General features: G+C 59.7%; 4 protein-coding genes across 12 annotated transcripts in view; 1 reads left to right on the top strand and 3 right to left on the bottom strand.

Annotated features, from left to right (window-relative positions):
- Positions 1–8,338, top strand: part of GSE1 (Gse1 coiled-coil protein) — a gene marked incomplete at its 5' end in the record, with an annotated part of 94,379 nt that extends 86,041 nt beyond the window's left edge. For 4 of the 7 annotated variants that reach the window (XM_082770257.1, XM_082770254.1, XM_082770255.1 and 1 more), the window contains 13 exons: positions 277–461; positions 586–783; positions 996–1,187; positions 1,312–1,634; positions 2,027–2,351; positions 3,491–4,080; positions 4,438–4,550; positions 4,792–5,062; positions 5,189–5,311; positions 5,413–5,769; positions 6,051–6,314; positions 6,556–6,659; positions 7,310–8,327. In XM_082770257.1, coding sequence (XP_082626383.1) covers positions 277–461; positions 586–783; positions 996–1,187; positions 1,312–1,634; positions 2,027–2,351; positions 3,491–4,080; positions 4,438–4,550; positions 4,792–5,062; positions 5,189–5,311; positions 5,413–5,769; positions 6,051–6,314; positions 6,556–6,659; positions 7,310–7,444 — 3,180 coding nt within the window. In that variant the 3' untranslated portion in view covers positions 7,445–8,327. Of the gene's footprint in view, positions 1–276; positions 462–585; positions 784–995; positions 1,188–1,311; positions 1,635–2,026; positions 2,352–3,490; positions 4,081–4,437; positions 4,551–4,791; positions 5,063–5,188; positions 5,312–5,412; positions 5,770–6,050; positions 6,315–6,555; positions 6,660–7,309 lie in introns of all 7 variants that reach the window. The other 3 variants (XM_082770251.1, XM_082770252.1, XM_082770253.1) reach the window with 3 other exon arrangements.
- Positions 8,339–9,677: 1,339 nt separating this feature from the next.
- On the bottom strand, positions 9,678–12,647 carry GINS2 (GINS complex subunit 2). Of its 2 annotated transcripts, none has more exons than XM_082769848.1 (5): positions 12,353–12,647; positions 11,102–11,216; positions 10,646–10,745; positions 10,430–10,556; positions 9,678–10,209 (listed from the first exon to the last, which is right to left on the bottom strand). In XM_082769848.1, the coding sequence occupies exons 1-5, from the start codon at positions 12,611–12,613 to the stop codon at positions 10,084–10,086; spliced, it is 729 nt and encodes a 242-aa protein (XP_082625974.1). In that variant the 5' UTR covers positions 12,614–12,647; the 3' UTR covers positions 9,678–10,083. The 2 variants fall into 2 exon arrangements, with proteins under 2 accessions (XP_082625974.1, XP_082625975.1); XM_082769849.1 differs by lacking the exon at positions 12,353–12,647 and adding an exon at positions 12,164–12,267.
- Positions 12,648–13,796: 1,149 nt separating this feature from the next.
- Positions 13,797–20,006, bottom strand: LOC309882537 (uncharacterized protein C16orf74). Of its 2 annotated transcripts, none has more exons than XR_014318312.1 (3): positions 19,960–20,006; positions 15,545–15,637; positions 13,797–14,191 (listed from the first exon to the last, which is right to left on the bottom strand). XR_014318312.1 is itself a non-coding variant. In XM_082769725.1 (3 exons), exons 1-3 carry the CDS (start codon positions 16,419–16,421, stop codon positions 14,016–14,018), a joined length of 303 nt encoding a protein of 100 aa, XP_082625851.1. In that variant the 5' UTR covers positions 16,422–16,436; the 3' UTR covers positions 13,797–14,015. The 2 variants fall into 2 exon arrangements, 1 of the variants encoding a protein (XP_082625851.1); XM_082769725.1 differs by lacking the exon at positions 19,960–20,006 and adding an exon at positions 16,388–16,436.
- A 1,767-nt stretch (positions 20,007–21,773) lies between these two features.
- On the bottom strand, positions 21,774–27,399 carry EMC8 (ER membrane protein complex subunit 8). The gene is made up of 5 exons (XM_082769983.1): positions 27,130–27,399; positions 24,498–24,574; positions 23,103–23,172; positions 22,535–22,629; positions 21,774–22,256 (listed from the first exon to the last, which is right to left on the bottom strand). The coding sequence occupies exons 1-5, from the start codon at positions 27,346–27,348 to the stop codon at positions 22,097–22,099; spliced, it is 621 nt and encodes a 206-aa protein (XP_082626109.1). The 5' UTR covers positions 27,349–27,399; the 3' UTR covers positions 21,774–22,096.
- Between the last annotated feature and the right edge of the window lie 87 nt (positions 27,400–27,486).

Here is a 27,486-nt window from a genome sequence, read left to right as displayed (position 1 = left end):
AAGGGTCCCCCCGGCGTCACCAAGGGTCCCCCCCGAGCTGGGGGTGTTGCGAGCAGGGGGTGCTGGAGAGCTCTGGGGAACAAAGCTGCCTCGAAATCCCTCTGCAGGTCCAACGTGTCCTGTCCCCGGCACCTGGTGTAGCCCCCCCAGCCCCCAGCCCACCCTATAACAGCGCGGATGCTCCGTGGGTGCTCCCCACGACCTTCCCAGTGGGACCCCATCCCCTGCGGGGTCCCCACCATCCCCTAATGCTCTCCCCCCTCCTTTCCCTTCCAGCAAGAAGCGGGCTCCCGAGGCAGCAGCAGCAGCAGCAGCCGCGAGCGCCTCATCTCCGAGCCCCCCCTGGCGCAGGAGAAGGCCGGGGGGGGCCCCTCGGTCCCCTCGCACCTCCTGGGGACGCCCTACTCCTTCGGGCTGCCCCCCAGCTCCGTGGTGCAGGACTCCCGCTTCCCTCCTCTCAAGTGAGTCCGCGGGCGACGGGGATGGATGCGGGACGCGGGTTCCCCCCCCCCAAGGTCGGGGTGCTCGGGGTGGGGGCCGCATCTCCCTGCTCCTCACCTTTCCGTCCTTTTTTCTCCCCGGCAGCCTGCAGCGCCCCGTCCACCACGTGGTGCCCCCCAGCGCCGTCACCGAGGACTACCTGCGCAGCTTTCGGCCCTACCACACCGCCGAGGAGCTCCGCATGTCCTCCCTGCCTCCCCTCGGCCTCGACCCGGCCACGGCGGCCGCCTACTACCACCCCAGCTACCTGACCCACCACCCCTTCCCGCACCCTGCCTTCAGGTGGGCATCTCATCCCATCCTATCCAGGGCGAAAAGGACGAGCACCGGTGTCCAAAGGGCTCGGACCCCCTCTCCGTGCCCCTCACGTGCCATAAAGCCCCCGTGCCACGAGTTCCAACCCTCCAGGATGGAATTTCTCCCCTTTATGGCCATTTTGGGGGGTTTCTGCACCCCGCTCAGCACCCCTTTTCCCCCTCCCTCTCCCCCCGCAGGATGGACGACTCGTACTGCCTGTCGGCGCTGCGCTCCCCCTTCTACCCGCTGCCGGCACCGGGCTCGCTGCCCCCCCTGCACCCCTCGGCCATGCACCTGCACCTCTCGGGCGTGCGGTACCCCGCCGAGCTGTCGCACTCCTCGCTCTCAGCGCTGCAGTCGGAGCGCATCTCCAGCCTCGCCGCCGAGAGGTGAGCGGCCACAGGGGCGGCCACCGCGGCGGGGACGGCACGGGAACCCCCCCCCCTCCCCGGGGATGCTAACGGGCACCCGCGTGGGGCTGGGGGTGTTTTTTTTTTTTGTTGTATTTTGCAGGCTGCAAATGGACGAGGAGCTGCGGCAGAGGGAGCGGGAGCGCGAGAGGGAGAGGGAGAAGGAGAGGGAGCGGGAAGCCGACCGGGAGCGGGAGAAGGAGCGCGAACGGGAGCGGGAGCGCGAGAAGGAGCTGGAGAGGGAGCGCGAGAAGGAGCGGGAGCGGGAGCTGGAGAGGCAGAGGGAGCGCGCCCGTGAGAAGGAGCTGAGCATGGTGAAAGCCATGGAGGGGCCCTTCCTGCCCATGGCCGAGCTGCACGGGCTGCGGGGACACCCGGCCGAGGAGCGGGGCAAGGCGGCGGAGCCGCTGGCGCCGGGCAGAGCAGGTAACAACCCCGCGGGTGGCGGCGGGGCCGGCCCCTCGTCCCTTTTTCCCTTCTCCAGATGGCAAAGCCGAGGGGGTCGGGGACCGTCTCGAGTGGCGGGGGCCAGCTCGGGCTGCGGGCTGGCTGTGCCGGCTGCCAGCTCGCCGTGCCAGCAGCCCAGCTGCCGCGGCGCGCTCAGCGGGGCCGCTGCGGAGCGCGGGGGCTGTTGGAGAGGCGCCGCGGGGTTTGTGCCGCCTGACTTCACCCCGGCACGCCAAGCAGCTGGGCTGGCAGCGGGTGGGCAGCCCCCTGCAGCTCCCGATACCTCGTACCTGTGTGGCTGCTCCCCAAAAAGCCAGGCAGGGTTTGGCGTGCGCCCTCCTGACACCCGGTTCCCCTTTGTGCCCCCCCAGAGAAACTGAAGGACTCGGTGCTGCCCACGCCGAAGCCCATCCAGCACCCGCTGCACCCGCCGCCGGCCTCGCACCACCCCGTGCCCAGCCTCATCCCCAACCACAACGTGTTCCCCCTGCCCGGCAGCAGCGCGGCCACGGCGCTGCTCATCCACCGCACCAACGAGGAGGAGAAGTGGCTGGCGAGGCAGCGCCGCCTGCGCCAGGAGAAGGAGGACCGCCAGTCCCAGGTCTCCGAATTTCGGCAGCAGGTGCTGGAGCAGCACCTCGACATGGGGCGCACCCCGAGCCAGCCCGAGCCCGAGCACCGCCCGGAGAACCCCAGGTAGGGCTCCTGCTGTAAGCCCTGCGCAGGGCGGCGTCTCCAAATTCATTTCCACCCTCTCCGAGGACGGAGCTCGCCCTTTTCTGCGATCCCTGCTCCCGTTCAACATCCAGCGGGGGTTTTCCCCTTCCTGCTTCCTCTCCTCACACCACGCGCCCCCCAGGAGCTGGCTCGGGCTCCCCTTTAGCTCGCCGAGACCCCACCTCTCTCCCAGCCGCCGGGCGAGCAGAAACGATTCCTTTTTCCCCGCTGCCAGCAGGTCCCCGCCGCGCGGTGCCAGCCGTGCCGGCTGCGCTGGCAGCTCCGGCCATCGCCGGTGCCCGACATCTGCGCGGCGGCAGGCGGCGAGCCCGGGAGGTGGCCGGGGGCCAGCGGCGAGCGGCCAGGTGCTGCCGAGGCGGCGGCACCGCTGATTGCAGCTCGCCCTCGAGCACAGCCCTCGCCCCAAAAGCTGCTCCCCCGCAGCGTGCCGATGTGAGGGGGGCACCCCCTGTTTCTCCTCCCGTCCCACCCTTCCCGGCTCGCTGCGGGTTTTCTCGCTCGGTCGCCGCGCGCTCCGGCACTGCGGGCTCCCGCGGGCGGCTCTGCTGCTGGCTGCCATTGTTATTTTTGGGTATCAAGGGGATTAGCGCGGCTAATCGATTATAACAAGGAGCGGATTGCGGGGCTGCAGAATGGCAAGTGCCTGCTGCAGCCGCCCGGCCCTCTCCGGAGCGGGGAGGAGAGAGCAAGGTCACCCTGAGCACGGCAGCACGCGGGGACAGGCGGCCCCATCCCCATCCCCATTGCTATTTCCATCCTGTCCCCAAACCAGCACCCCGCACAGCCCCTCCAGGGCCTGCCGGTGCCCCCACAACCCATCCAAACAGCCCGGTGAGGAGGGACAGGGACCGATTTTGGCCGGGGCAGGGGCTGCTTTTGGTCAGGGTGCCTCGTGCCGGGGCTCGGTGGAGCTGTGCCACGGCTGCTGCTGTGATGCGCAAGGGGCCGGGGCGCTCGGGCGGAAAAGCGTTAAGCGCCCAGCTCCGGCGCATGAAATGTTCCTCCTGTTGGTCTGCTCCTTCCCGGGGGGTTAGGGATGGTTTTTCTGGGGTGTCCACCCCTCTCCTCACCTCTCCACCCCTCTCCTCTCCCCGCAGGTCAGGACCAAGCCGCCACGAGCCAAGCGTCCGGGAGCCGGGGCAGCACTTCGGCGGCCCACCGCCGCTCATCTCCCCCAAACCCCAGCACCACCCCATCACCACGTCCCTCTGGAACCCCGTCTCCTTGATGGAAAGCCCCCCGGACCCTCCCCGGCGCCTCCCCGAGCCCCACGCCCTCCACGGCCACCCGGCCCCCTTCGAGCCCAGCCGCCAGGGCATCCCGCTGGTGAAGGTGGAGCGGGTTTTCTGCCCCGAAAAGCTGGAGGACGGGGCGAGGAAAAGGGAGGCGCTGGAGAAATACCCCCCGCCGCGGGAGCCCGGCGCCCCCGAGCACGGGGGCTTCGCCCACGCCCCCTTCCTGGCCGAGCTGGAGAAATCCACGCAGAGCATCCTCAGCCAGCAGAGACCCCCGTTAGCCCCGGCCGCCCCCTTCGGCGAGGCCGCCAAGCCCAGCTCGCCCTACAGAGCCCCCCCGCCCCGCGCCCAGGACCCCATGTACATCTACGATGAGTTCGTGCAGCAGCACCGCAGGCTGGTCAGCAAGCTCGACCTGGAGGAGCGCCGGCGGAGGGAGGCCCGTGAAAAAGGTGAATTGGGGGCTCGCAGAGCTCTGGGACCCCCCCTGGGGGTGCCCGGGGGTCCCCCGGGGTTGCCGGCAGCCCAGCCCGGTGGCCAACCCGGGGGCGCGCGGTGTGACCCCTCCTGGGAGCCCAAATCAGAGCGGCTGGGTAAATCCTCCGCTGGAGACACGGCCAATTAATAAATGATGAACCGAGGCTAATCAGCTGCTTTAAATATTAATAGGGCCGGGCGAGCGGGGAGGAGGCAACGGAGCTCGCTGTGGGGCAGGCGTTGCTGTGACCCCTCCGGTGGGGATGGGGCAGCTTCTTGGGGTCCCTGCGTGTCCCCCCAGGGCTGACACCAGCCTCTGCCCCCCTCCCCAGGTTATTACTACGACCTGGACGACTCCTGCGACGACAGCGACGAGGAGGAGGTGCGGGCACATCTCCGCTGCGTGGCCGAGCAGCCCCCGCTGAAGCTGGACACGTCCTCCGAGGTACGGGATTGGGATTGGGATGGGATGGGATGGGGATGGGATTAGGATGGGGATGGGGATTGGGATGGAGATGGGATGGGATGGGGATGGGATTAAGATGGGGATGGGATTGAAGATGAAGATGGGGACAGGGATGGGATGAGGGTGGAAATGGAGGTGTGGATGGGGACGGGGACCGGGACGGGGACGGTGCTGTGCCAGTCTGGAGGTAACCCCGCTCCGCTGTCCCCTGGCGCCCCAGAAGCTGGAGTTCCTGCAGCTCTTCGGCCTCACCACGCAGCAGCAGAAGGAGGAGTTGCTGAGCCAGAAGCGGCGCAAGCGGCGGCGGATGCTGCGGGAGCGGAGCCCCTCGCCCCCCACCGTGCAGAACAAGCGCCGCACCCCCTCCCCGCGCCTCCCCCTCTCCACCCGCTACAGCCCCGACGAGATGAACAACAGCCCCAACTTCGAGGAGAAGAAACGCTTCCTCACCATCTTCAACCTCACGCACATCAGCGCCGACAAGAGGAAAGGTACCGCCCGCTCCCCGCGCCCCGCTGGGGTCGGGAGCCCCTCTCCTCCCGTTTTCGGGGTGCCGCCTCGCCCCGCGGGGGGCCGGGAGCTTGCCCCGCTGAGCAGAGGCTCCGCTAAAACCTCAGCTTCCCACGGGGCAGACAAGGAGAAGCTGGTGGAGATGCTGCAGGCCATGAAGCAGAAGCCGGCGCCGGGCGGCGTGGTGGTGAAGAGCTCGCCGCGGGACAGCCCCAGCGGCCCCGTTGCCGGTGAGCCTCTTTGCCCCTTTCCTCGGGGCCATTTGGGAGCGTCCCTGCGGGACACGGGGGATGCAGGGCACGGGGTTCTCACCCTCCTCTTCCTCCTGCAGAGCCGCCGCTGCAGCCGCTGCTGCTGGACCCGGAGAAAGCCGCGGGCGTCGCCGAGAAGGCGGCGGAGCCGGGGCGCTTGGAGCAGCTGCGAGCCCCCGAGCTCGCCAGGGTTAAGGAACCCGCGGCTTTGGGGGGCGAGAAACCCCCCCGGCTGAGCGACGGGCACCCCGGGAAGAAGGCGCTGAGCATCCTCAGCTACGTGCGGGGCCCCCTGCCCAAGGACATCCCGGTGCCGCTGTCCCACAGCGTGAACGGCAAGAGCAAGCCCTGGGAGCCCTTCATCGCCGAGGAGTTCGCCCACCAGTTCCACGAGTCGGTGCTGCAGTCCACCCAGAAGGCGCTGCAGAAGCACAAAGGTGCAGGGGGGGTGCAAGGAACGGGCAGGAGACCCCCCCCCCATGAACCTATAAACCTCCCCAAAGGGTTGGCACCACCCAGGGCGCATCCTTGCGGGGCAACCCGCCCGTGACCCCGCTCCCGGAGCATCCCGGGGAATTATCCCGGGCTCCTGCGGTTATAGGGGAGGGTAAAAGCGTTGGGAAATCACGTCCCCTTTGCCACCGACCCCACAAATTCCAGCAGCGAGGCAGGTGGAGGGGGGGCTGGAGGGCAGGGGGCTGACGCTCGGTGCCCGCAGGGGGGACGGCGGCGCTGACGGCGGAGCAGAACCACAAGCTGGACGCCTCCATCCACTACAACATCCCCGAGCTGCAGGCTTCCAGCCGCCTGGCCCCGCACAACGGCACGGCCGAGGGGGCACGGCTCGCCCCGCAGCCGGCCTCCGAGGAGGAGGAGGAGGAGGAGGAGGAAGAAGAGGAAGAAGAGGAGGAGGAGGAGTGCCCCAGGCCCAAGTGGCGAGGGATCGAGGCAATTTTTGAGGCTTACCAGGAACATATAGAAGGTACGGTGGGATTTTGCTGCTTTGTGGGGTGGGGATGGGGGTTATGGGGACGCGTGGCCACGCACGGACCCGCGGAGCCCATCCTGGCTTCGTGGCTTCCTCGTTTCCTTGCCCTGCAGCTGGGTTAGGGAGAAACGAGCTGGTTTGGGGGCTGGAGGAGGTCGTGTCCTCCCCGGGAGGGTGCGGGTGCCGGCACGGGGCTGGGTTTTGGGGCGCTCAGCCCGTTCCCCGTGCCTTGCAGAACAAAACCTGGAGCGCCAAGTGCTGCAGACGCAGTGCCGGCGGCTGGAGGCGCAGCACTACAGCCTGAGCCTGACGGCCGAGCAGCTCTCGCACAGCATGGCGGTGAGTGGGGGGCACCCCAAAAGTGTGTGGGGGGGCCCTGTCCTCCTGTCGGGGCACCCCTCCTCCTGCCCCATCCTCCTGCGGCACCCCCATACACCTGCAATACCCTATTCTGCAGTTCCCCATCCCCCTTTGGTGTCCCCGTCCCCCTTTAGTGACCCCGTTCCCCTTTGGTGCCCCCATCCTCCTGCAGAGCCCCCATCTTCCTGCAGGACCCCATACTGCTTTGGTGCCCCCATATTCCTCCAGTTCCCCATCCCCCTTTGTTGTCCCCATCCTCCTGCCATGCCCCCGTTCCCTTTTGGTGCCCCCATCCCCCTTTGGTGCCCGCATCCCCCTTTGGTGCCCCCATCCACCTGCAATACCCCGTTCTGCAGTTCCCCATCCCCCTTTGGTGCCCCCATCCCCCCTTGGTGCCCCCATATTCCTGCAGTTCCCCATCCCCCTTTGGTGCCCCCATCCTCCTGCCATGCCCCCGTTCCCTTTTGGTGCCCCTAACCCCCTTTTGGTGCCCCTAACCCCCTTCGTTACCCCCATCCCCCTTTGGTACCCCCACCCCTCACCGCACGGCGCAGCCAACCCAACCCCTCTCCCCGCCACAACCCCCGTCCCCACCCCACAACCCCCCTGACCCCACTGTTCCCCCGCAGGAGCTGCGTTCCCAAAAGCAGAAGCTGGCCTCGGAGCGCGAGCGGCTGCAGGCGGAGCTGGATCACCTGCGGAAGTGCCTTGCCTTGCCCGCCCTGCAGTGGTCTCGGGGTTATTTCAAGGGGTACCCCAGGTGACGCTCCCCGGGCTGGGCCAGAACACATAGTCTAGAAATAATAATCTATTTTATTACCTGGAATATTTAATATTTTTCACTGGGAGGTTTGAAGCTAAAAAATAATAAAATAATTAAAAAAAAAAAAAAAACACAAACAAAAACAACACACACACACGAAAAAAAAAGGAATTAAAAACGGAGAATGTGCCATGCATGAAGCAAAAAGGAAGGCGGGAGCCGGGCGCTCACCCCGGCCCCGTCCTTGGGGGCGACCCCCCCGCACCCCCAACACTTTATATAGCTCATTTTTTTGTTTTTTAACTAAAAAATCCGATTATAAAAACTCCGCCGACAACACTAAAAGCCGGAGGAGCCCCGCGGGGCCGGTGGCGGGGGGGGTGTCGCCCCCATACACCCCAAAACGTGTCCCCAGCCCCCTCCTTACCGTGGGGTTTCCCCCTGGAAAATGCACTTGGCTCTCAAATAAAGTCCGTGAACTCCTGGAGGCACCTTCTTCTTCCTCTGCGGCAGGCGGGGGGGGTTTGGGGTTGTGGGGGTCTTTTTTTTCCTGCAATTCGAGTCAAAAAAAAAGAAAAAAAAAGGTGCTTCAGCCTTGTACTGTGTATATATATTAAAGAAAGACAAAGTTTTGTATGTTTTGATTGCTTTAATTGTTGTTATAAAAAGCTTGCCTTTTTTTTTTTTTTTAAACGTTTCTGCTTTTTTTTTATTTTTTTATTTTGGCCTTGGTTTCCCCCCTTTCCTCCCAGCCCTTTTTCCCTCTTTTTTTTTTTTTTTTTTTTGTTTTTAGCACTGCTGCTGGTCAGGGCAGAAAAGCTAGAAAAGAAATTGAGAAAAAAAGAAAGAATTGAAGAAAAAACAAATCCCTTTCCCACAGGGGCAGGTGCTGTCACACCGCAGCCCCCCCCCCCTTCCCCATCCTTCCAATTCTGATTTATTTTTTCCCTTTTCCCTTTGGTTTCTGTTTTTTTTTTGTGTCCCTCCAAGCGCTGGGGCAGCTGCGGTGCTGCATGGAGGGGGGCGAGTCCCAGTGCCCCAATCCTAAAACCAGCGGGGGCTGCACAGGGTTGGAAAGGGGCAGCACAGGGAGGGGGGACCCAACCCCACTGCGGCGGGCACAGCCCCAAAATCCCCCCAAATCCCCCCAAATCCCGAAACAATCAGACAGAGCAGAGGAAAGGCGTTTGGGCAGGGGAAATGGGGGCGCACCCCAAAGCTGGGCGCACTCCTGGCTCCTTGGGGTGCTCCCCAAGCAGAGGAAAACCCAACTCCAGCCCTTCCTCACCCCTGCTGCTGGGTCACCGCAGCCCTGCCGGGCTCCTGACACCGCTCGGCGCCGCCTGCAGTCGCTCTGCCCAGCAGCACACACCTCGGGAAGCTCGTTTCTGGAATAAAAATAGGAAGAAATTATTTATTTGTTTTAATTTTGCCACGAGACGGGCTTGCCTCTGCGGGGAAAGGTGACCTCTGCCTCCTGCTTCCCAGCCCCTCATTGCGCTCGCAAAGGAAGCGTTAAACCCCCCTTTATCCCTTTGGTTTCACCAAAAAAACTGAGATTAAAGAGCAAAACGCCCTCGTGACAGAAATTGGTCTGAGCTCTAAATCCCCGCTGCATCACCAGCCTCTGGCCTGGCCCCTGCCCGCTCCGGGCTCCGTGGTGAATTTGGACTCAGCGAGACGCTCGCCTTCCCCTTCCCCGAGTGCCAGGCTGGGAAAAAGAGGTTTGGGATGGAAAAATCGTGGAAAAATTAAATTTCTCCCCTGCAGCTCCCACGCTGAGATTTCCCCCCCTCAGCAGCCCAAAATCGAGTTTTTGAGCCAGTGCTCGCAGCTTCTCAGGAGGATTCCCCCCGGGTCGTGTCTCTTTGTCCCCACCCCGCGTGGAAATCACTGGAGTGGTAACAGGCAGAGCCAGGAGAGGGCAGGAAAGGCAGAGAGGTGACAGAAAACAAGAAAAAAAGCACTAAACCTGTTCTATCTGTACCTGTTTGGATTAATTGTTACGGAATATATCATTTATTGAATGTAGTGGTTAGCTATTTATGAACACATGGCTGGAATTGCTGGAAACATCCACGGGAATAAAAGCTTCAACGATGGCAAAGGATTCTTCCTGCCCCAGCAGCTGGGGGAAGCTGCCCTGCTCCCAGCCAAGCTCAGCCCACGTTGTTTGCCCCCCCCCCCCCCAGCACCGTTTGACCCCCAGGTGGAACAAAACGCCGGGAGAAATTCAGCGCGGCTCGCTCAGCGGCCGCTCGGTTCTTTATTTTTAGTTTCAGCCACAAATAAAAAAATGAGATCTAGTACAAAACAGCCCGGGCGGGAGAGGGAAAACCCTCTCCTTTTGTCCTCCTGCACAGGGAGCAGCCGGAGGTTGCTGATCTCCCCGGCACACACGCCTCTGGCTCCTCTTCTCATGGCTCTGAGCGGATTCTCAGCAAAGCACCGCCTCGAAATTCCTCTCTCCCAAGCCGGCGTGTGGCCTGTGCTGCCCTCAGAAGTTCCCTCTCCGAAGCACAGCCACGCCGGGCAGGGCAGGGAGCTCTGCCTGCCGCCAGAGAGCAGCCGAGCAGAGAGCAGCTCCCTGGCAGGCTCCGAATTTCCTCCCCCCCGGGGGAAGGTTTGAGGGCGGGCGCCTCAGAAATCCTGCGACTGGGAGCTGTGGGCGGGCTGCAGGTTGGTGCGCAGCTTGTACATGTGGTCCAGGGCTTGGGTGAGGAACGTCCCGATGGTGTTGATCTCCATCAGGGTCAGGTTATCCAGCTGGAAAGAGAGAAAAAGCCACAAAATTTGAGGCCCTGATGATGTGGGAGATGAGGAACCCTTCCAGCAGCTCCACAGCGCTCGTTTTCCCTCGGTGCCACCCCAAAGGACAACCCGGCTGCCCCCCTCGAGCAGGAGAAGCGCAGAACCTGCAGGATTTCTCTTCCCACCCCTCGGGGAGCTGCAAGCAGAGCTGCCGAGCCCCTGACTGCCTCCAAACCTTGGCGTGAGCCTCCTGCTGCCGGACGAAGCTGTCGGCGGACAGGCGCAGCTTGGCCATGCGCGTGTCCCACGTGTCCTTCACCAGCGTGCGGATCTCGTCGGCCTTGGGGATGTTGTCGGAGGCGCTGGGGGGAAAAAAAAAAAAGGATGCTGCCAACAAAACCCTGAGAAATTGTCCGGGCAAGCACGCACCCCAAAATGTCCCCCCGCTTACTAGTTTAACAGCAGCTTCGTCAGCTCCATGTAGTAGGGGCTGGGCATGGGGGTGAAGGTGTCCTCTTTGCGTTCCTGGTCCCGCATTTCCTCCAGTTTTTCTGCAAGGCAGCCAGGAGCGGTCAGGAGGAGAAAAAAGGGTAAAAAGGCAGGCTGGTTTTGCAGAACCGAGCCCACGAGCTGAACTCGGGTAAATGCAGAGAGTGTGAAGGGAGAAAAAAGGTTCCCGGGTGAAGGAAAAAGCCCTAAGGCCCGTCCCGGGGGCTGGCAGCTGCTGTGCCAGGGCAAGCTGTGCCTGATCTGCCCGGGAAGATTTCATTTTTTTTGTGAAAATAAATCAAGAGGAGGGAAATCGGATCCTTCTCTCAGCATTAACTCGTGTCTGGTGAATTCAGCTCCATGTTACTGGCGGATGCCCGCAGGTTTTTGTGTTTCCCTCACCCCCGCAGCAGCTCACCCACATCCATCCACTCCGGGGGCACCAGGCGGCATTTCTGCCTCTGCTTCAGGTTGATGGCCAGCCACACCGGCACCTCCACCGGCAGCCCGGGATTGAAAGGGCCCAGGTCCCCCTGCAAGAGGAATCGGAGAGGGAAATACGATGAGGGAAAGGGCTCGGGCACTGCAGCGCTCTGCTCGCCTGGCCTCAGCTGCTTCTGGGGAGTTTTTAGGGGATTTGGAGAAGCCTGAGCCGGGCAGTGCCTCAATTTCCACCTCCTGCTCCCCGCACCCCCTCCCAGCCCCTGCCCCTTCAGTCCCCCCACACCTCCACCCCCCAGCCCCTGAGCCCAGCCTCCCCTAACCCTCACCCCAAATCCCCCAACCCTGGTCTCAAATGCCCTGATCCTGACCCCAAATACCCCTGACCCCAAATCCCCTCAGCCCCAGACTCAAATCCCCTAGCCCTGACCCCAAAATCCCTGATCCTGGCCCCAAATTCCCCAACCTTGACCCCCAAAACCCCCCATCCCCTGAACCCAAACCCCCCATCCATGACCCCACATCCTCCAAGCCCCATCCCGCCAATCACCTTGGCCCCAAATCCCCACCCCTGGCCCACAAACTCCCATTTCTGACCCCAAATCCCCTGATCCCGCCCCCAAGCCCCCTCATCTCTGTCCCCCTGATCCCCCAAACCCTGTCCCCCAAAACACCTTTCCCCTGGCTCTAAATCCCCCATCCCTGGCCCCAAAATCCCCATCCCTGACCCAAAATCCCCATCCCTGACCCCAAAATCCCCATCCCTGACCCCAAAATCCCCATCCCTGACCCCAAAACCCCCCTCCCTGACCCCATATCCCCGAATCCTGCCCCTAAAACCCCCCTTTCTGCCCCCAAACCCCCAATCCCTGCCCCCAGCCCCCCTCAGCTCCACCCTTCCCGACCCCCAACCCTTGTCCCCGGACGCGGCCTTCCCTTGACCCCAAAACCCCCATTTCCGACCCCAAACCCCCCATTTCTCACCCCAAACCCCCCGTTTCTCCCCCCAGGCCCCCCGTTTGTGCCCCCGGCCCCGCACCCCGATGAGGTGCACTCGGTCCATGCTGAAGCTGGGCACGATGGTCACCAGCTCCTGCTCGGCCAGGAACTCCGCCTCAGCCGGTTCCATGGCGACAGAACCGGAACCGGAACCGGAACCGGAACCGGCTCTCGGCCCGCCACGCTCCCGCCCTCCCCATTGGCTGCACGGCCTCCAAGCCCCGCCCACCTCTCCCGCTTCCCGCCGCCGGCCGCTTTTTCGCGGTCTCCGCTTGGGGGCGGGACGCGGCGCGGCTCGGAGCTCTCTGATTGGTTCCCCTGTCTTGCCCTTGCCTTCCCATTTGCTGCCGCGCGGGGGGGTGGGGAGATGCGCGCCGCTAGCCGCGGGACCAATCCGAACGCCTCCGCGGGGGAGCATTGACCAATCAGCGCTCAGCACTTGTTGCCAGGGCGCCGCGAGGGCAGACTCCCCCTCCACGGTGTTGCGCATGCGCAGTGCGCCGCGCTCCCTCCTGCTCACTGCTGCCCCCTGGCGGCCGGGGCGGGCAGCGCCACACAGGGACCCCCGGGACCCCCCGGGCCCCCCCCAGGACCCCGTTGTGGGGCCCCCCGTCCGCCCCCAGCCCTGCCCCTGTGTCCCCGGGAGGCTGCACACGGGCAGGCGCTGCCTGGTGTACAGGGGTCTGCGTCCCTGCTGCTGCACGGGGATCTGTCCGTCCATCCATCCGTCCATCCAACCACCCAATCTATCCACCCATCCATCCATCCCTCTGTCCATCCCTCCATCTGTCTATCCGTCCACCCATCCATCCGTCTGTCCATCCATCTGTCCATCCATAATCCATCCACCCATCCACCCACCCACCCATCCATCTACCCACCCATGCTCCCATTCAATCACCCAGCCACCCACCCTCCTACCCATCCGTCCATCCATCCATCCATCCATCCTCCCACCCATCCACCCACCCATCTATCCACTCACCCATCCACCAACTTGTCCACCCACCCACCCACCCCACCATCTACCCATCCAGCCACCCATCCACCCATCCACTAATGCACCCACCCACCCACCCATCCATCCATCCACCCATCCTTCCTTCCTTCCACCCACCCACTCACCTACCCATCCATCCACCAACTTGTCCATCCATCTACCCACTTGCATACCCATCTGTCTGTCCGTCCGTCCATCCATCCATCCATCCATCCATCCACCCATCCACCTACCCAACAATCCACCCACCCACCCACCCACCCACCCATCCATCCACCCATCCATCCATCCATCCATCCATCCATCCATCCATCCATCCACCCATCCATCCTCCCACCCACCCCTCCACCCATCCATCCACCCATCCATCCATCCATCCATCCACCCATCCATCCTCCCACCCACCCCTCCACCCACCTACCCACCCATCCATCTACCCAACAATCCACCCACCCATCCACCCACCCCTCCACCCATCCATCCACCCATCCATCCACCCATCCATCCACCCATCCATCCACCCATCCATCCATCCATCCATCCATCCATCAATCCATCCTCCCACCCACCCACCCCCCCACCCCCCCACACACCCCCGTCCCCCCACCTCTCCCCACCCCATCCCGGGGATGCCCCCGCCGTGGCGCGGTCCCCTCGGTGCCACCAGCGCACACCGCGGCTCCTCGGGACGCTTTATGAACGGCTGTGCCATGCCGCGAACACACTCGGGCGCTTTTTGCCATCTGCTGCTGGCATTAAAAAATTAAATTTCCATCTGCTTTCGCACACCAGCCTCTCGGGGAGGGGGCGAAGGGGGCTTTTTGGCCAAGCTGCTCCCCAAAAAGCGTCGTCCCCGGGGTGATTCTGGGGTCTCCGGTGCCCCCCTGAGTGCTCAGCGCCGGCTGCAGGGTGGCGACGTCCCCCCGGTGGCTCTCCGGGTGTCCCGGGACAGCGTGGCCCCCGTGGGCGTGGGCGGCGTGACGATGATGGAGGGGACGTGCAGGTGTTTGTCACCCGCTGCCGGGACCCCCCCGGCGCCGTTCCCGCTGCTCACGCACGTCTTCAAGCCTAGGGGAGGGGACAGCATCGTTGGCTCAACCCTATACGAGCCACCGGAGAATCCCCGCGCCCCATTTCCCCATTTGCCCACCCGCCCCGCTGGATGCAGATCGCTTTAATCTGATTTTTTTTTTTTTTTAATCATGAGCAAAGCCCCAGCCCCGCGCCCGGCAGCCAGGTTTTAACTCCTCTCTGAAGCAGGAAAACGCCCGGCGGGGACAAGCCACCGATATTTTTAATCTCTTTTTAATTAAGGATAAAGCCCTGCCTTATGTAAGGGAGCCGGGGAGGGGATGGAGGGAGGGGGGGTGGATATTTTATTGCGGGCTCCGAGCCTGCCTGTTGGAGCTGAGGCTGGTTTGGGGAGTGGGGGGGTGTTTTGGGGCTGCGCCCCCATGGTTTTGACCCCGTTTTGGGGTGTTTTGGGGACCCCCAGCCCCTCTCTGCAGCCACCCTAAGGTTAGGGGGGGGGTCTCTGGGGTTCCCTGCGGCAGGCTGCCTGGCGGCCCCAAAATGGGGAGGGGGCACACGGCTGCTGAGGCTTCGTCCTGCTTTGGGGTGGGCTAAATGGGCAGAAAACAGAAAGGGGAGGCAGCTCTTTAAAATTCAACTGTTTTGGAGGGTTTTGGGGGAAAAAGGATTTTTTTTTTGAGGGTTTTTGAGGGATGGGGACACCAGGATGGGGACACCAGGATGGGGACCCCATGGATGGAGACCTCATGGACAGGGACCCCATGGGTGATGTGTCCCCTCTCCTCCAGGGCTCTGAGGGCTCCTTTTGGGGTGAAGCATCACTGGGGACACCCTCGGAGCCCCGCTGTGACAACGGGGCCACCGCTTCCCAAATCTCCCTTGGTGCCACCCCGGACCAGGCAGGGGATGCGCCCCCACGGGTGCTGGTGCCATGGGGTCAGGAGGCGGCCACCACCCCCTGCCCATCCCTGCAGCCCCCTTGGGCTGTGCCACAGGTCCCCAAAACCACATCCCAGCCTCTGCCGAGCGGCACCGGGAGTCCCACATCCCCCTCTCCGAGCCAGAGCTGAGAAAAGTGAAGTTTGGTGCAAAAAAAAAAAAAGTGAAGTTTGGCGAGCTGCCCCGTGCTGGGCGCTGCCCCCGAGCACCCCAACCCCGAGCATCCTTCCCACTGAGCAAACCCCAAGCCCAGGAAAACGACAGCGAGCTCAGGACCATGCCCCAAATCCTCCAGGGCTGGAAAAAAAACCCTGGTGTCCCTTTGCACGAGCTGCAGCATCACCAGCTCGGAGCCCAAGCCCCGTGCTTTGTCCTTTAGGAGTCAGCAAAGCTCCTTCGTGCGCGGCCTCCCCAGCCCTCCCCGCGCTCAGGGGACCCTCCCGGACCCACCTTTGAGGCAGGACAACTTGAGCCCCATGTTCTCATCCTCTTGGCGGGGCCTCGCCGCGGCGCACGGCTCTCCGGCCCCGCTGCCGGCCCCGGCTGCGAAAAGAGAGAGGCGAGGGCTGCAGGAAAAACGCTGAAGGGGGGAACCGGGGCTGGAGACGCCCTCGAGGAGGAGGAAGGAGCAGGAGGAAGGAGCGGGAGGAACGTGGGCACCCTCTGCGCCGAGGTGCTTCGCGTGGAAACGTAAATAAAGAGAAAGGTTTGAGCGCGGCGAGCTGCCGGGGCACAACAGGAAGCCCGGGCGCTCGGCGGAGAAACCACGAGCTGATGTCACGGCCGCTGGCTGACTCAATCTCGGCCGCCGAGTTTCGGGAGGAACTTTTTGGGGTGGGAGGAGAAGGAGCACGGAGCCCCATGTGGTGTCCTGCCCGCCGGGGGTGACCCCCGGTTCGCCGCGCGCACGCACCAAGCGGGTTTTGGAGAGGTGTGAGCAGGACTGGGATGGGGATTGGGGTGTTTTTAGGGAAAGCTTGAGCCCACGTGCAAAAAATCGAGGGATGCCCAGCTGCAGAGTGTGTGCCTGGGGCTGGGGGTGGGGATGCTGCACGGTGCTGAGCGCCGCGGGGCGAGGGAGCGCAGGATCCCGACCCCACCAAAGGCCTCGGTGCCACCGCGGGGTTCCTGCAGCACCCCCAAAGCTCTGAGGAAAATTCAGGTGGGAAAATCCCGCAGCTGGAGGGAACGGGGACAGCCCCCGCATGGGATGCAGAAGCAAGGTGTGAGGGTGCAAAAAAAAAGGACAGAGACTGAAATTTCTGAGCTGTCGGGCACCGCTTTTACAATTACCCTCGGCAAAATCCCTTCCCTGGGAAATCCGCATCGTGGCAGGGCCGGGATAGGAGCTGGCGAGGAGCAGCAGGAGCTTCTTGTAGGGTCCCAGCTGCCCACCCCAAAACCCAGCCTGGCAGCGGGGGCAGGCAGAGGGCTTCTGGTGACAGCTCCAGCTCCCGCCCCGCTGCGAGGACGCCGGGGCGAGCGCCCTGAACGCCTCCTCGCCGCCCTCGCCTGCATTAAAAGCAGCCCCAGGCTTTTGCATATCCGCCTCCTCCGAAGCCACACGCGGCCCCAGGCAGCCCCTTTGGAGAGAAAAGGAGCCTTTCACACCCAGGGTGTGAGGGGAATCCCGTCCCCGGCTCCCCACGCTGAGCCCTCCTGGGCTTTCGCTCTCACCGATGCGCACCCAGGAGAGTGGAGAGGGGAAGCGAGCGGCTCTGCCCCGCTTTCTGCTGCTCGTTTGACACCAAACAGACGCACACGGGGCCGATTTCCTCAGCTGCTGCAGGGCTCCCACCTCAAGGGCTCGGGCGGGCCCTGCAGCGCTGGCCGCGGAGGCTGAGACCTTTGCAATCCGCGGCTCGGTTTTACCCCAGAAAAAAAAAATAAATAAAAGGACAAACAAACTGGTTTAGAAATTTTCCAGCCCGTTCAGCTGCAGAGACGAAGATCCAGAGGGCAGGGCCCTGCAGGCTCCAGCTTTCCACCTCCCTCCCCAGGCTCAGCATCCCTCGGGGATCCCATCCTCACCAGGATCCCATCCTCACCGGGATGCCGCCCACCCCAGCTCCGGTTTCAGCACACAAATGGGGCTGGTGCAGCAAACCCCCCCCGGTTATCTACTTTGCTGCCCCTCTGCAACCACCTGCTCGTGCTGCTGGGCGAGAACAAACAGCCCCAAACCCAGGAGCTCTGGATTTAGCCCAGCCCGGAGCAGTTTTAACTCCGTTTGGAGCTAAAACTGCACCAAGAGAGCAACCGAAAGCGACGGCCAGAAATAACAGCAGGCTGCACTAGCTGTGGTTAGCTCTGCGGGCTGCTGCATGTCTCCAGCTGGCGTGGCGATGCCTGACACCCAGCACAGCATCCTGCGCCCCTTCCCCTCCTCCCCATGAGGCTGGAAGGTGATGGCACCCATGGGCGAGCTCCCGGGGCTGGGCACGGGGCAGGGACCCCTTGGCACGGAGGGGAAAGCCCCACGGGGGCTCCTCGGTGGTGCCACGGGGCAGGGAAATGGGAAGGGGATGGGGTCAGCGAGGAGCTGGCTGCTTCGTGGGGAAAGAAAAGGGTCTGGGGCCTCGCTGGGGTCTCCTGGAGACCCAGGGCAGGCAAACAAGATGCTAGGTGTGGGAAGGGAGGAGGAGGAGGAGAGGAGAAGCAGCTGAAGAGGAAGGCTTGGGGAAATGGGAGCAGCCCCAGCAGATCGAACAGCACACGGCCCCCAAGGGGGCACGGCAGCGGCCCCCAGGAGCGAGCGGGAGGCGAGCGGGGAGGCGAGCACCTACCTTGAGCACAAAGCCAGGGGGTGCTGGGCTCCCCGGCCACGAGCACATCCAGGGCGAGCAGGGACCCAGCGGGCAGCTCGGAGGCCTGGGCTGGGAACTGCCTCGGAGCCCTGCCTGCTGCTCGCCGGGCTGCAGGTTAATCTCAGCCCAGCTTTCCCTTTTATCCCCTCGTACAACCTCTATATATTTGTTGTTTTTTTTTTTTTTTTTCAATTAGGTCCCTCTCTCTCTTAAGCTCCAGAGTGCATTTCTAGGAAGGGCTGCGTTGTTTCTCCAGCCTGGCACCGCTCCCTCCGCCTAAAGCGCTGCCGTGATGCAGCTCGGGGGCGTTCGGGGAGCTCCCCGTCACCCCCAGCCCACCCAAATTTAGGGTTTTAGGGGCAGCGTGCCCTGTTCTTCTCCCCGCAGCTACACCCAAGCCCTCTGCCAAGAAACCTGCAGGTGAGGGCGGATTTGGGGCCCTGGCTGCCCAGCCCCACGAGGAGGAATTTCGCCTCCTGCGCGGTGCTGCTGTGGAAAACCCCAGCCCGCGGCCAGCAGCCTGCCCCCGGCCTCCCCGAGGACGCAGCCCCGAGCCAAAACCAAAGCAGAGAGGCAGGCAGGGCGCGCTCTCGGAGAAGGCTGGGCGAAAACACAGTCTAAAACCAGGAGCAAAAAAAAAAAAAAAAAGCAATAAAAATCGATGGAGCCCTCGGCTTGGCACGGCGGGATCGCTGCCGGCTCCAGGAAGGGCGAGTGCTGGGCTCCTGGAGGAGCACACGGGGATTTTGAGGATGCTCGGCTCTGCTCCGGGGGCTGAATGGAAGCAGAAACCCAAAGTGCAGCTCGGCAGCAGCAGGCTGAGCGCCTTTTTCCCCCGAGGACATCTCCCGAGCTGCAGCCAGCCGCGAGGCCGGGCGGCTCCTGGGCTCCTCCATTAGCAGCCCCGCGCTCTTTCCGCCTGGGTAATGCCTCCTCGGCCCGGCATCTCCGGGCGTTTGCACCAGGAGCAGCAGCAGAGTGCAGCGATTAGGCCCGCAGCCAGGAAGAAAAGTGAGAGCTGAGGCTGCTTCCTGCATCCCTGCCACTTGGAGGAGGAATTTGGGGGGCAGCGGGCACCTCTCCGAAGAAATTCGGGGGGCAGCACGCACGGAGCTGCCGTGCCCGCGGACATCTGCTCCAGGTGAGGAGGTTGTGGTCCTGCCAGCTGAGCTGCTCGCCTGCTCCAGCCCTTTTCAGCCCCAGGACAGGCTGCACGTGGCTGGGATCTGCTGGTTTTAAGCTGGTGTGGGCTGGGAAGCATCCCAGGAGCAGCTCCGCTGGCACTGTTTCGCCCGCTGAATTAAGAAAAAAAATCCTTGTGTATAAAAAAAACCAACAAGCTCAGAGAATACAACATGGATACTGCACCAGGAGCAGATAATTCGCTTTTGAGCATCCCCAAACCTGCTGATGAGGCAGACACCACATCCCCATCCGTCCTCTGCACAAACTGGGGGAGCAGAAAGCGCTCCCGCCGCAGATCTACCCCCAGACACCCGCTGTTTTTCCTAGCAGCTCTGAAATGCTCTCATTTCTGAGTGAAATTTCTCATTTCTGGGTGAAAATAGCACCGCCAGGCCCCCAGGCTCTCTGGCTGCTCCCTTCTGGGTGTCTGGAGCTGGTCTCTGCGTGGTTTTTGACCCGGCATCCAAATGCTGGAAGCGTCCAGCTTCTCCCTTCTCCCCCTTGTGACCGAAGGATTCAAGGTGGGCACCGTGTGGGTCCAGCAAAGCACAACCTACATCCCCCCACGCAGAAACCCAAGCACTCTGCGCTGCTATTTTCAGACACTTCTGAAATATCGGGGTTGAGAGTAGAAAAAACCACACTGGATGTGATGTCTTTTCGATTGCTTTAGGTCCCATGAGTGAGGTAAAGAGCTGGGGGTCAGCTGCCTGGGCAGGTAAACTCTAAATCCCCAAATCTGATTTAATCAGGGAAGGAAAAAAAAAAAAAGTTGACACCTCTGCATGTCGCTAGCTGCTAACCAAACAAAAAGGTGACTCCAGGACACCTTTCCCCAAGCTTTCTTCCCCCAGAAGATTTAAAAGGAGTTACCTTGAGTTCCTCTGAAGGGGCAGCTGATCTGCCAGCCAGCGTTTGTGCCTGCGGGCAGGGTCTGTACAGCAGCAGGAAGAGAAAAAAAACCCCGTTGGCTTCCTCTTTTTTTTTGCACGGGAGCCTCTGGGACTCCAGGTGCCTCGCCTTTATGAAATTATTGCTTTTTGTCCAGCCTTCAACGCAAACAGGACAGGTGAGATAAGATCTGAGCGCCGCAGCGCTCGTCCTTCGTGCTTAAAGCTCGCCGGGGCCTTCGCTGGGGGCAAAAGGCTCGCGGGGTCCCATTTAAAAGCAAGAAGATGGAGACAAAGCGTTAAAATCTGCCTCCCTCCCAGCGAGGCGTCCCAATTGTTAGCCACAGGCACGGTTTCCACGTCTGGTTACAGGCTGAGGAATGCATTTGTGGCTCAGGAGTCACCAACCTGGGCTAAGCGCCTCGCAGGGCTTGGCTAACACCTGGCCCTGCGACAGCTGCCGAGGTGTTGGCACAAAGCACGAGCCCTCTTCCTGCAACAGTTTGCAGTTTGCTCCAAACACCACGCTGCTGAAGCAGTTTCCAGGATATAAAGATGTTGATATTTGAAATACAGCCTTGGATGTGTTGTGAGACACACCGAAACGCGCTCCTCTCGCCGCTTGCGAGCTCGATTTGTGTTTTCATGCAGCAAGTGAAAACATTTTCCTTTCCTGCGAGCGCATCTGACTCATGCTTCAGAGGCTGCTGACTGCGTGCCAACGCCTCTGGTAATGCCCAGCACACCTTAGCGGAGTAGGAAGACAAACAAAACTGCTCGGGCCAAACCTTTATCTCCCCCTTGGACATTTCTCTCCCCCTCACCGCTTCCAAAATAGGACTTGGACCTTGGGATCTTCATTGTAAAAATATTTTTAGGAAGAAAGAAAAATCTAGAGAATCTAGAATCTCCACCACCAGCTGGTGACTGTTTCCTTCCATTGGAAGCAGCTAGTGGTAAGAAGTGTTAAATGTCTTAATGGATTTGGAGGATAAATATTAAATTCATTGTTAAGTTGTTACAGAAATGCGGTGAAAAGCAGGCAGAGGTAAGGTACAGTGCCTGTGGCGCACCTGATAGAAAATAGTACAGATAATAAAAATAACCTAAGAGGAAACAGAGCTACAAAGCTTCCTCATTGACAACTACGCTTATTCTTAGAAATAAATGGAAGTTAGAAAGGCAAAAGCTGGGCTAAGTGCAATCTAGAGTCCTCGACACAGCGTACTCAGACGTACTTGGATATTCACCTTCAAATTTAGGCTTACTTGAATGAATACCACATGAACCAGATGAAAATTAGAGCTGTTTAAAAATAGACAAAAAAAATCCATAATACGATCATATTTCGTGCTCTTTTTTTGTAGTCTCAAACTGTTTTAGTACTCCCATTCAAAATCATTATTCCATTATTTTTTTTTAAAGCATTATGCGAACATCTGATTTTACTTTGTGTTTAATGTTCTCAGTCAGTAACTGCGGTTGTATGCCTCAGGACAGCAGGAAAATCTTTGTAGCATTTGGAAATGCAGCTTTAACACATTTTCTGTGGCTGTGCCATACAAAACCACTGCAAACCAGGTGACAGGTGCATGGAAAAAGTCATCTTCAGCAGTTTGCACTTGCTGTACTGATACAATGCCATTTCCAAGCCACGAAAAAACCAAAACAAAACAGTTGACCTTAGATTTTGTTTATGTATTTGACCTCAAAATACCCCATCTGAGGACAAAACCATTCTTTTGAAAGTTATTCTCAGAAATCTTTTAAAAATCATTCTCTCTAAGGAGTACAAAAGCTTAGTCAAAACTTTTAATATGAACACCGGGGGATAAGCAGAAGTAGTTCTGGTTTTGAAGGAACAGCAACATTCACTACACCGGGGAAGGCATCCACAGGGGCAGCTGTACCTGACGGCGTGCAGCTCTTCTAAGGAATCTCAGGAAAAGGATTCAACAGCTTACGGACACGTCACCCTTGGCAACGCGCCGCGCCACTCTTTTAATCAGCCAGCTTTCCACACAAGGTACTGAATATTACTCTATTTACATTCAAAAATATCATTTTTATGTCTTCAGTACATAGTGGGAACGCCCGTAAGTTAGTCAGTAGGAATCCCTCTAACACAGGTGGAGGACGGCTTTGTTGATCTCCGGATTTGTCCAGTCATTCCGGATGTCATCCAGGTGATTATCAAAATCTACAAGTGTTTCGTAGGACTTGCTGTCCAAGAGCGACGCAGCGATCCTCTGGGCTTCGTTCCAATCTTCGCAGAAATCGCTAGGATGGCAAAACAACCGGGAATTAATAATGATCACCAAGAAAACCCCCACCACCTCCTCCGTTTGGGAAGATAAAGCACACTCTCTGCAACGCAGTCGTGGCTAGGAGGCACACGGCTGCCTGGCCGCAGCAGCTGGCTGCTCTCTCCCTCCCTCCCTCCCTCCCTCCCTCTCCTCACCCCTTTTTCTCCCTCCCTCTCACTACAACGCAGGCCTCAAAGCACAAAGCCCTTCTCCTCCCCACCTCAACGCAAACAAACGCTGTCGTTTACTCACACGTGTGGGTCTTTGCACCTCCACTTGTTCTCATGGAGCTCGTACACGTGGATGGCCGGTTCTACGCACTCCATCGTGAACTTGGTGTTATCAACCTGGCGTGCGGCAGGAAAACACTCTCGTAAGCCTCCCCGAGTAAAGAGATGAAATTGAAAGCAAGGTTTGACAAACAGGACACCTTAAACTGATTCGTGCACCGGTCTGCTTTCATATGTGGCAGATTCTCTAGGTTTAAGCCACCAACACTCTTTGGCAAGGACACAGAGCTCAATTTGTTTCATGAAAGACAAGGATTTAAGTCACTGGAAGGGGTCCTAAATAGGGAACACGCTAACTGTGCTCAAACCCCATAATCAGAGAAGGTCTCCACTTCCTTTGAGGTGACAGTGAGCTAGCCACAGCCACTTACTGAGAACTACAGGGGCCACAAGTCACTGTACCTCTTCCCCAAATTGGGGACAGAGCAAAGTGGTTACTTTGCTACAGGACACTCAGAGCTGCACGTAAGTGGTTAGCCCAGCACCACAGCCCCAATGTCAACAATACAGAGGAAAAGAGAGCACTTTACCATGATGAGCGCCGTGTCGTTAAAGCCCTCTGCGATTCTGGAGGCCACCTTTTCAGCCACCTGGTTCGGACTGCAGCGGAAGGTAAAGGGGATTGAGTTATTTGAACCGTGCCGCCTCAGCCTGCAGCAGCAGGAAACGTGCTCGAGGAGCTGTGAGAATTACAGGGCACGCTTCTAAACAGGAACAAGGTATCGAGCTGATGCTCCACTTGATTGAAGGCAGATGGCCAAGAAAGCCTCAGCTCCTCTCTTGCATGTGACCTGAAGCTCAGCTATGCTGAGGCAATGTATTTCTGAGCAGCAAAGTGCTCGCTGCAGGCTGCGTGCAGATTTTGTGACCTCCCACCTCCTTCCACCAGCCCGAGAACCACAGCCTCCTGCGCCCCGACAGGCATTTCAAAAAGAAACTTCATCTGAGCCTGTGTTTGAATTCCCTCACTGGCCAGCTTCTCTACGGAACTGGATAATCTTCTAAAGAAAAGCCTTTACTGTTTCAAAGATGGCAATCTCTACGTGGTGCCAGAGTTATCTTCAACAAATGAAGTCTGGCTTTAAAAGAAACAAGCCCACGACAGTCCTTCAAACCCCGAAGGGAACAAACTGCCTCTTCTCCTTCAAAAACGTCACCAGCAGATCTGCACTTCCCTTGTAAGGAAAGGGCAACGTCGGCATCCCTGCCAGATACCCAAGCAATCCCAAGTGCTAGTTAAAAAATATACTTGAGGCTCCAAGATAGGCATCAGCAAAGTATCTGGAACGGAGCAGAATGCTTTAAACAAGTTGTTCAGAGTTATTTTAAATGCAATATGACGCGCTCTCATGAGTCCTGATACTGGATTTGTCTGATAGAGGGGCAAATATCTGACACACGCATCTAGAACTAGACTGCAGCTCCACACGAAGTTTATAATAAACACAGCTGTTTGTTTGGTGATTTGAGTTAGCTAGCAGGGGGGGAAGGGAGAAAAGGAGGAGGAAAAAAAAACAAGAAAAGAAAAAAGAGACTATTCCCAGGGAGAATAGTACGTGAAGAGGATCTCTGCTTGACTGACACCCTCTTCCATTTCAAGACTGCACCTCTACCGTGTCAGAAAGTGATTCAGAACAACAACCACAACCGAAACCAGAGACGGTTCAGCAGTTTAGTAAGAATTAGGTCACTTCTAAGACCTTCCAAAAAGATACGGGGAGTTGTTTGGGTTCACGAGATATTCACAGCACCAGCAGACGCCGGCTATTGCCCTGACAGCTGCAGTTACACCGGCACCACGAGGACAAGAGGGACACAGCTGGCAGGGCGGAGCAGCACACAGGTTTTCTGCCCGTGATGGCCCTTGGCAGAGCACAAAGCACGGCGCAAGAGAGCGAGCGGGAGGGAACGTGGCCCCAACACACCTGGCGTCTTTCACGCGCTCGTTCGCCTGGTAGTAGCCAGCGATCACGTAGCTGTTCTCCTTGCACCACGAGTCAATCTGGAAAAGGAATGGGAACAATTAAGCCTGGGAAAGAAAAAAAAGAAAAAAAAAAACCACAGAAATAAGGAAATCCCCTATGGGGAGCAACTGGCAAAGACATCTATGTTTGCACGCAGACAGCTCGATGTACCTGGGCAGAGAAATGAAGCTGAACCTTTGGGGAATGACATAAAATTAACCCATTTCTTGCTCTTTTGCTCCGTTTATCCCAGCCCAAATTCGAGCGACAGGACTGAGCCTGGGAGAGGAGCCCAGGTCCCACCTCTTTGTGGATGTTTTGCAGCACTTGGGGGCACAGCGTGAGCGTCATTTACCTAATGAGCAAACAAAGCTTCAAGCGAGAGGTAAACCCGTGGGCAGAAAAAAGGTCATGGGCAGAAAAAGGTCACGGCTTTTACCAGTTTTTCAACTCCCTCTGGTGCAAAAAGGCTTTTGCAACCCAAGTGTTTCTCTGAGAGGTCGCCTGCAGCGGCAATTAACCACCAAAGCCCGGGGGAGGATTTGCATGCTTTTAAACCTTCCAGCCCAAACCCAACGCCCTGCTAAAAACACGCCCCAGCTCGGCCACCAGATCAGGGCTTGATAAAGGAGCTGCTGCTGTGCTTCTCTGCCCCGTCCCAGACGTGGCTGTGCTTTGGGAACAGGGACACGAGGGGATTCCTGATAACCCAGCACAGCAACAGGAAGGGAGAAGGCAGCTGGAACTTTCCTGGGCTGTCCCTAGAGAGCGGGCATCAGAAAAACCTCAAGGGCTGCATCAAAATGGATCCAAAAATGCATCCGTGGCATCCTGCAAGTGAAATCAATCGCAGTTTGAGGAGTAATTACAGCATTAGGCTGCAGAAACACAAAAGCCACGTAAATAATCCCCCTTCTACGAGGGATGACACGGATTTACGTGGTAAAAAAAAAGCTACGTAGCCCTGCTAAAGCTGCGGGCCAACTGCTGTTTCAGTTACAAAGCCATTCGGAGGCTTTTGGACTCTGATTTTAATTGGTAGTGGGGTGAAAGCTTGGCATTAAGGCCAAAAGCCCAGACACTAGCATAAAGCAATAATAATGATGAAGAAATAACAACACTAATAAAGAAACAATTGCTTTAAAAATAAAAAAATAGTCTTAGTTTTTGCTGCCTATTGAAAATGGTCTTAAAAAAAACCCTATGCTTCAGTTCTGAGCTCCCTAAGTGACTTGGGGAGGATAAAAATAAAAGCTCCTGCGTCTGAGGCTGCCCTTACGGACCCCTCGCTGCCGAAGCGCAGCTCGCAGCCTTCAGGAGGTGCCACGGGTCAGTTTGGAAGCAAACACTGTGCTCCGCTGCGTTATTTTCTGATGAAATACAGAGAATTTTGGTCCCTTGTGGTGTTCTGGGATAATTCAGGTCAGAGATGAGGAGGTAAAAGGCCTCGGGATCTTCTCAAATGCTTCCAGGCATCCTAAGAGGCATCAAACGCGCCTGCGGGCTCCAACCTGTCTCAGCAGGTCCTAATGAACGTGGGCAGTGTCGCGGCGTTCCCCATCTTTGCCTTTTTCCACCCAAACCAAGGAGCACTGACACAGCAGCGCCATTTCTCTGGTCCCGCCATGACCTCAGCTGTAAGCCCAGCGGGTGCAGGTGGCAGGGTTTATTCCCCAAAACACCCCGGGGAACCTCAGCCAAATCCCACTGCCACCCGGCCGGCCGAAAGTGACCTATCCAGGGGCTGAGAACCCCCCTACACCCTCCTACCCCCCCCTCTGCACCCCCCTACCCCTCCCAACAGCCCAAACAGGGGCTGAGGACCCCCCAGCAGCTCCCCTTTCCCCCTCAGCACTCCAGTTAAAGGTTTAGCCCCCCCCTACTCTCCCAGCACCCCAGCCAGCAGCTAAGGACCCCCTCCTACACCCCTGTACCCCTTAACAACCCTCTTACCCCCCCCCAGCAGCCCAGCCAGGAGCTAGGGCCCTCCTCCTACTTCCTCCTACCCTCTCTAATAACCCCCTTAGACCCCCAGCAGCCAAACCAGGGGCTGAGGCCCCCCTCCTACACCCCCTACCCCCTCAGCAGCCCAACCAGGGCCTGAAATACTCCTTTACGTCCCTTTAACCACCCCCAATCCCCCCATACCAGGCTGAGGGCCCCTTCCTGCGCCCCCCCACCCCCTACATCATCCCCCCAGCACCCCAACAAGTGCCTAAAACCCCCCTTAGCCCCCCCCAAAAACCCCCGTACCAGGCTAATGACCCCCTCCTACGCCCCCCTACCCCCTCAGCAACCCAACCAGGGCCTGAAACCCCCCCATAACCCTCCCTTTACCTCCCCCAACCCCCCCATACCAGGCTAATGACCCCCTCCTACACCCCCCGACCCCCTCAGCAGCCCAACCAGTGCCTGAAACCCCCTTTTAACCCTCCCAACCCCCCCTTTAACCCCCCAAAACCCCCGTACCGGGCTCATGCCCCCTTTTTACACCCCCCTACCACCCCAGCAACTCAACCAGGCCCTGAAACCCCCCATAACCCCCCTTAAACCCTCCATAATCCCCCTTTAACCCCCCGTAACCCCCCCCTACCAGGCTGAGGGCCACCTCCAGCATAGGCGCCAGCGCCAGGGTGCCGTGAAAGAGGGGCACGCAGTCGACGAAGAGGGCCGGGCCGGCGGCCTGCTCCCTGGCGGGCCGGGAGGCGGCGGGGGGCGGCCTCTCGGCCACGAGCAGCCCGTTGACGGCGCAGTGCGGGTACTTGGCGCCGTGCAGCACCATCTTGCAGTAGGCCTGCGTGCTCAGCCTCATCCTGACGGGGCGGCCTCCTCCGCCGCCAAGCGCGCCGCCGCCGCCAAGCGCGCCCCGCCGCCGGGTCCGCCGAGCTGTCGTAAAAGGACGTAAAAGGAAAGGAGGAGAGGGGGACGGTTTGGATGGCGCCGTCTCGTT

This window comes from Aythya marila (assembly GCF_965140915.1).
Source record: "Aythya marila genome assembly, chromosome: 12".
NCBI lineage: Eukaryota > Metazoa > Chordata > Aves > Anseriformes > Anatidae > Aythya > Aythya marila.
Note: the sequence above shows the minus strand (reverse complement) of the source record. Positions and strands in the feature narration are given on the sequence as shown.

Excerpts from the sequence above, each read along its gene's own strand:
- GINS2 (XM_082769848.1), bottom strand. The coding sequence starts at position 12,613 with ATGCGCAACACCGTGGAGGGGGAGTCTGCCCTCGCGGCGCCCTGGCAA. Across the intron at positions 11,217-12,352 it reads GGCGGCGGGAAGCGGGAGAG|GGGGACCTGGGCCCTTTCAA; the intron begins GTGGGCGGGGCT and ends TTCCTCTTGCAG. Across the intron at positions 10,746-11,101 it reads CCCGGAGTGGATGGATGTGG|AAAAACTGGAGGAAATGCGG; the intron begins GTGAGCTGCTGC and ends GCTGCCTTGCAG.
- LOC309882537 (XM_082769725.1), bottom strand. The coding sequence starts at position 16,421 with ATGCGGATTTCCCAGGGAAGGGATTTTGCCGAGG. Across the intron at positions 15,638-16,387 it reads GGGAAGGGATTTTGCCGAGG|CCGGGGCCGGCAGCGGGGCC; the intron begins GTAATTGTAAAA and ends CTCTTTTCGCAG. Across the intron at positions 14,192-15,544 it reads CAAGTTGTCCTGCCTCAAAG|GCTTGAAGACGTGCGTGAGC; the intron begins GTGGGTCCGGGA and ends CCCCTCCCCTAG.
- EMC8 (XM_082769983.1), bottom strand. The coding sequence starts at position 27,348 with ATGAGGCTGAGCACGCAGGCCTACTGCAAGATGGTGCTGCACGGCGCC. Across the intron at positions 23,173-24,497 it reads GAGCGCGTGAAAGACGCCAG|TCCGAACCAGGTGGCTGAAA; the intron begins GTGTGTTGGGGC and ends CTTCCGCTGCAG. Across the intron at positions 22,630-23,102 it reads ACGACACGGCGCTCATCATG|GTTGATAACACCAAGTTCAC; the intron begins GTAAAGTGCTCT and ends GCCGCACGCCAG.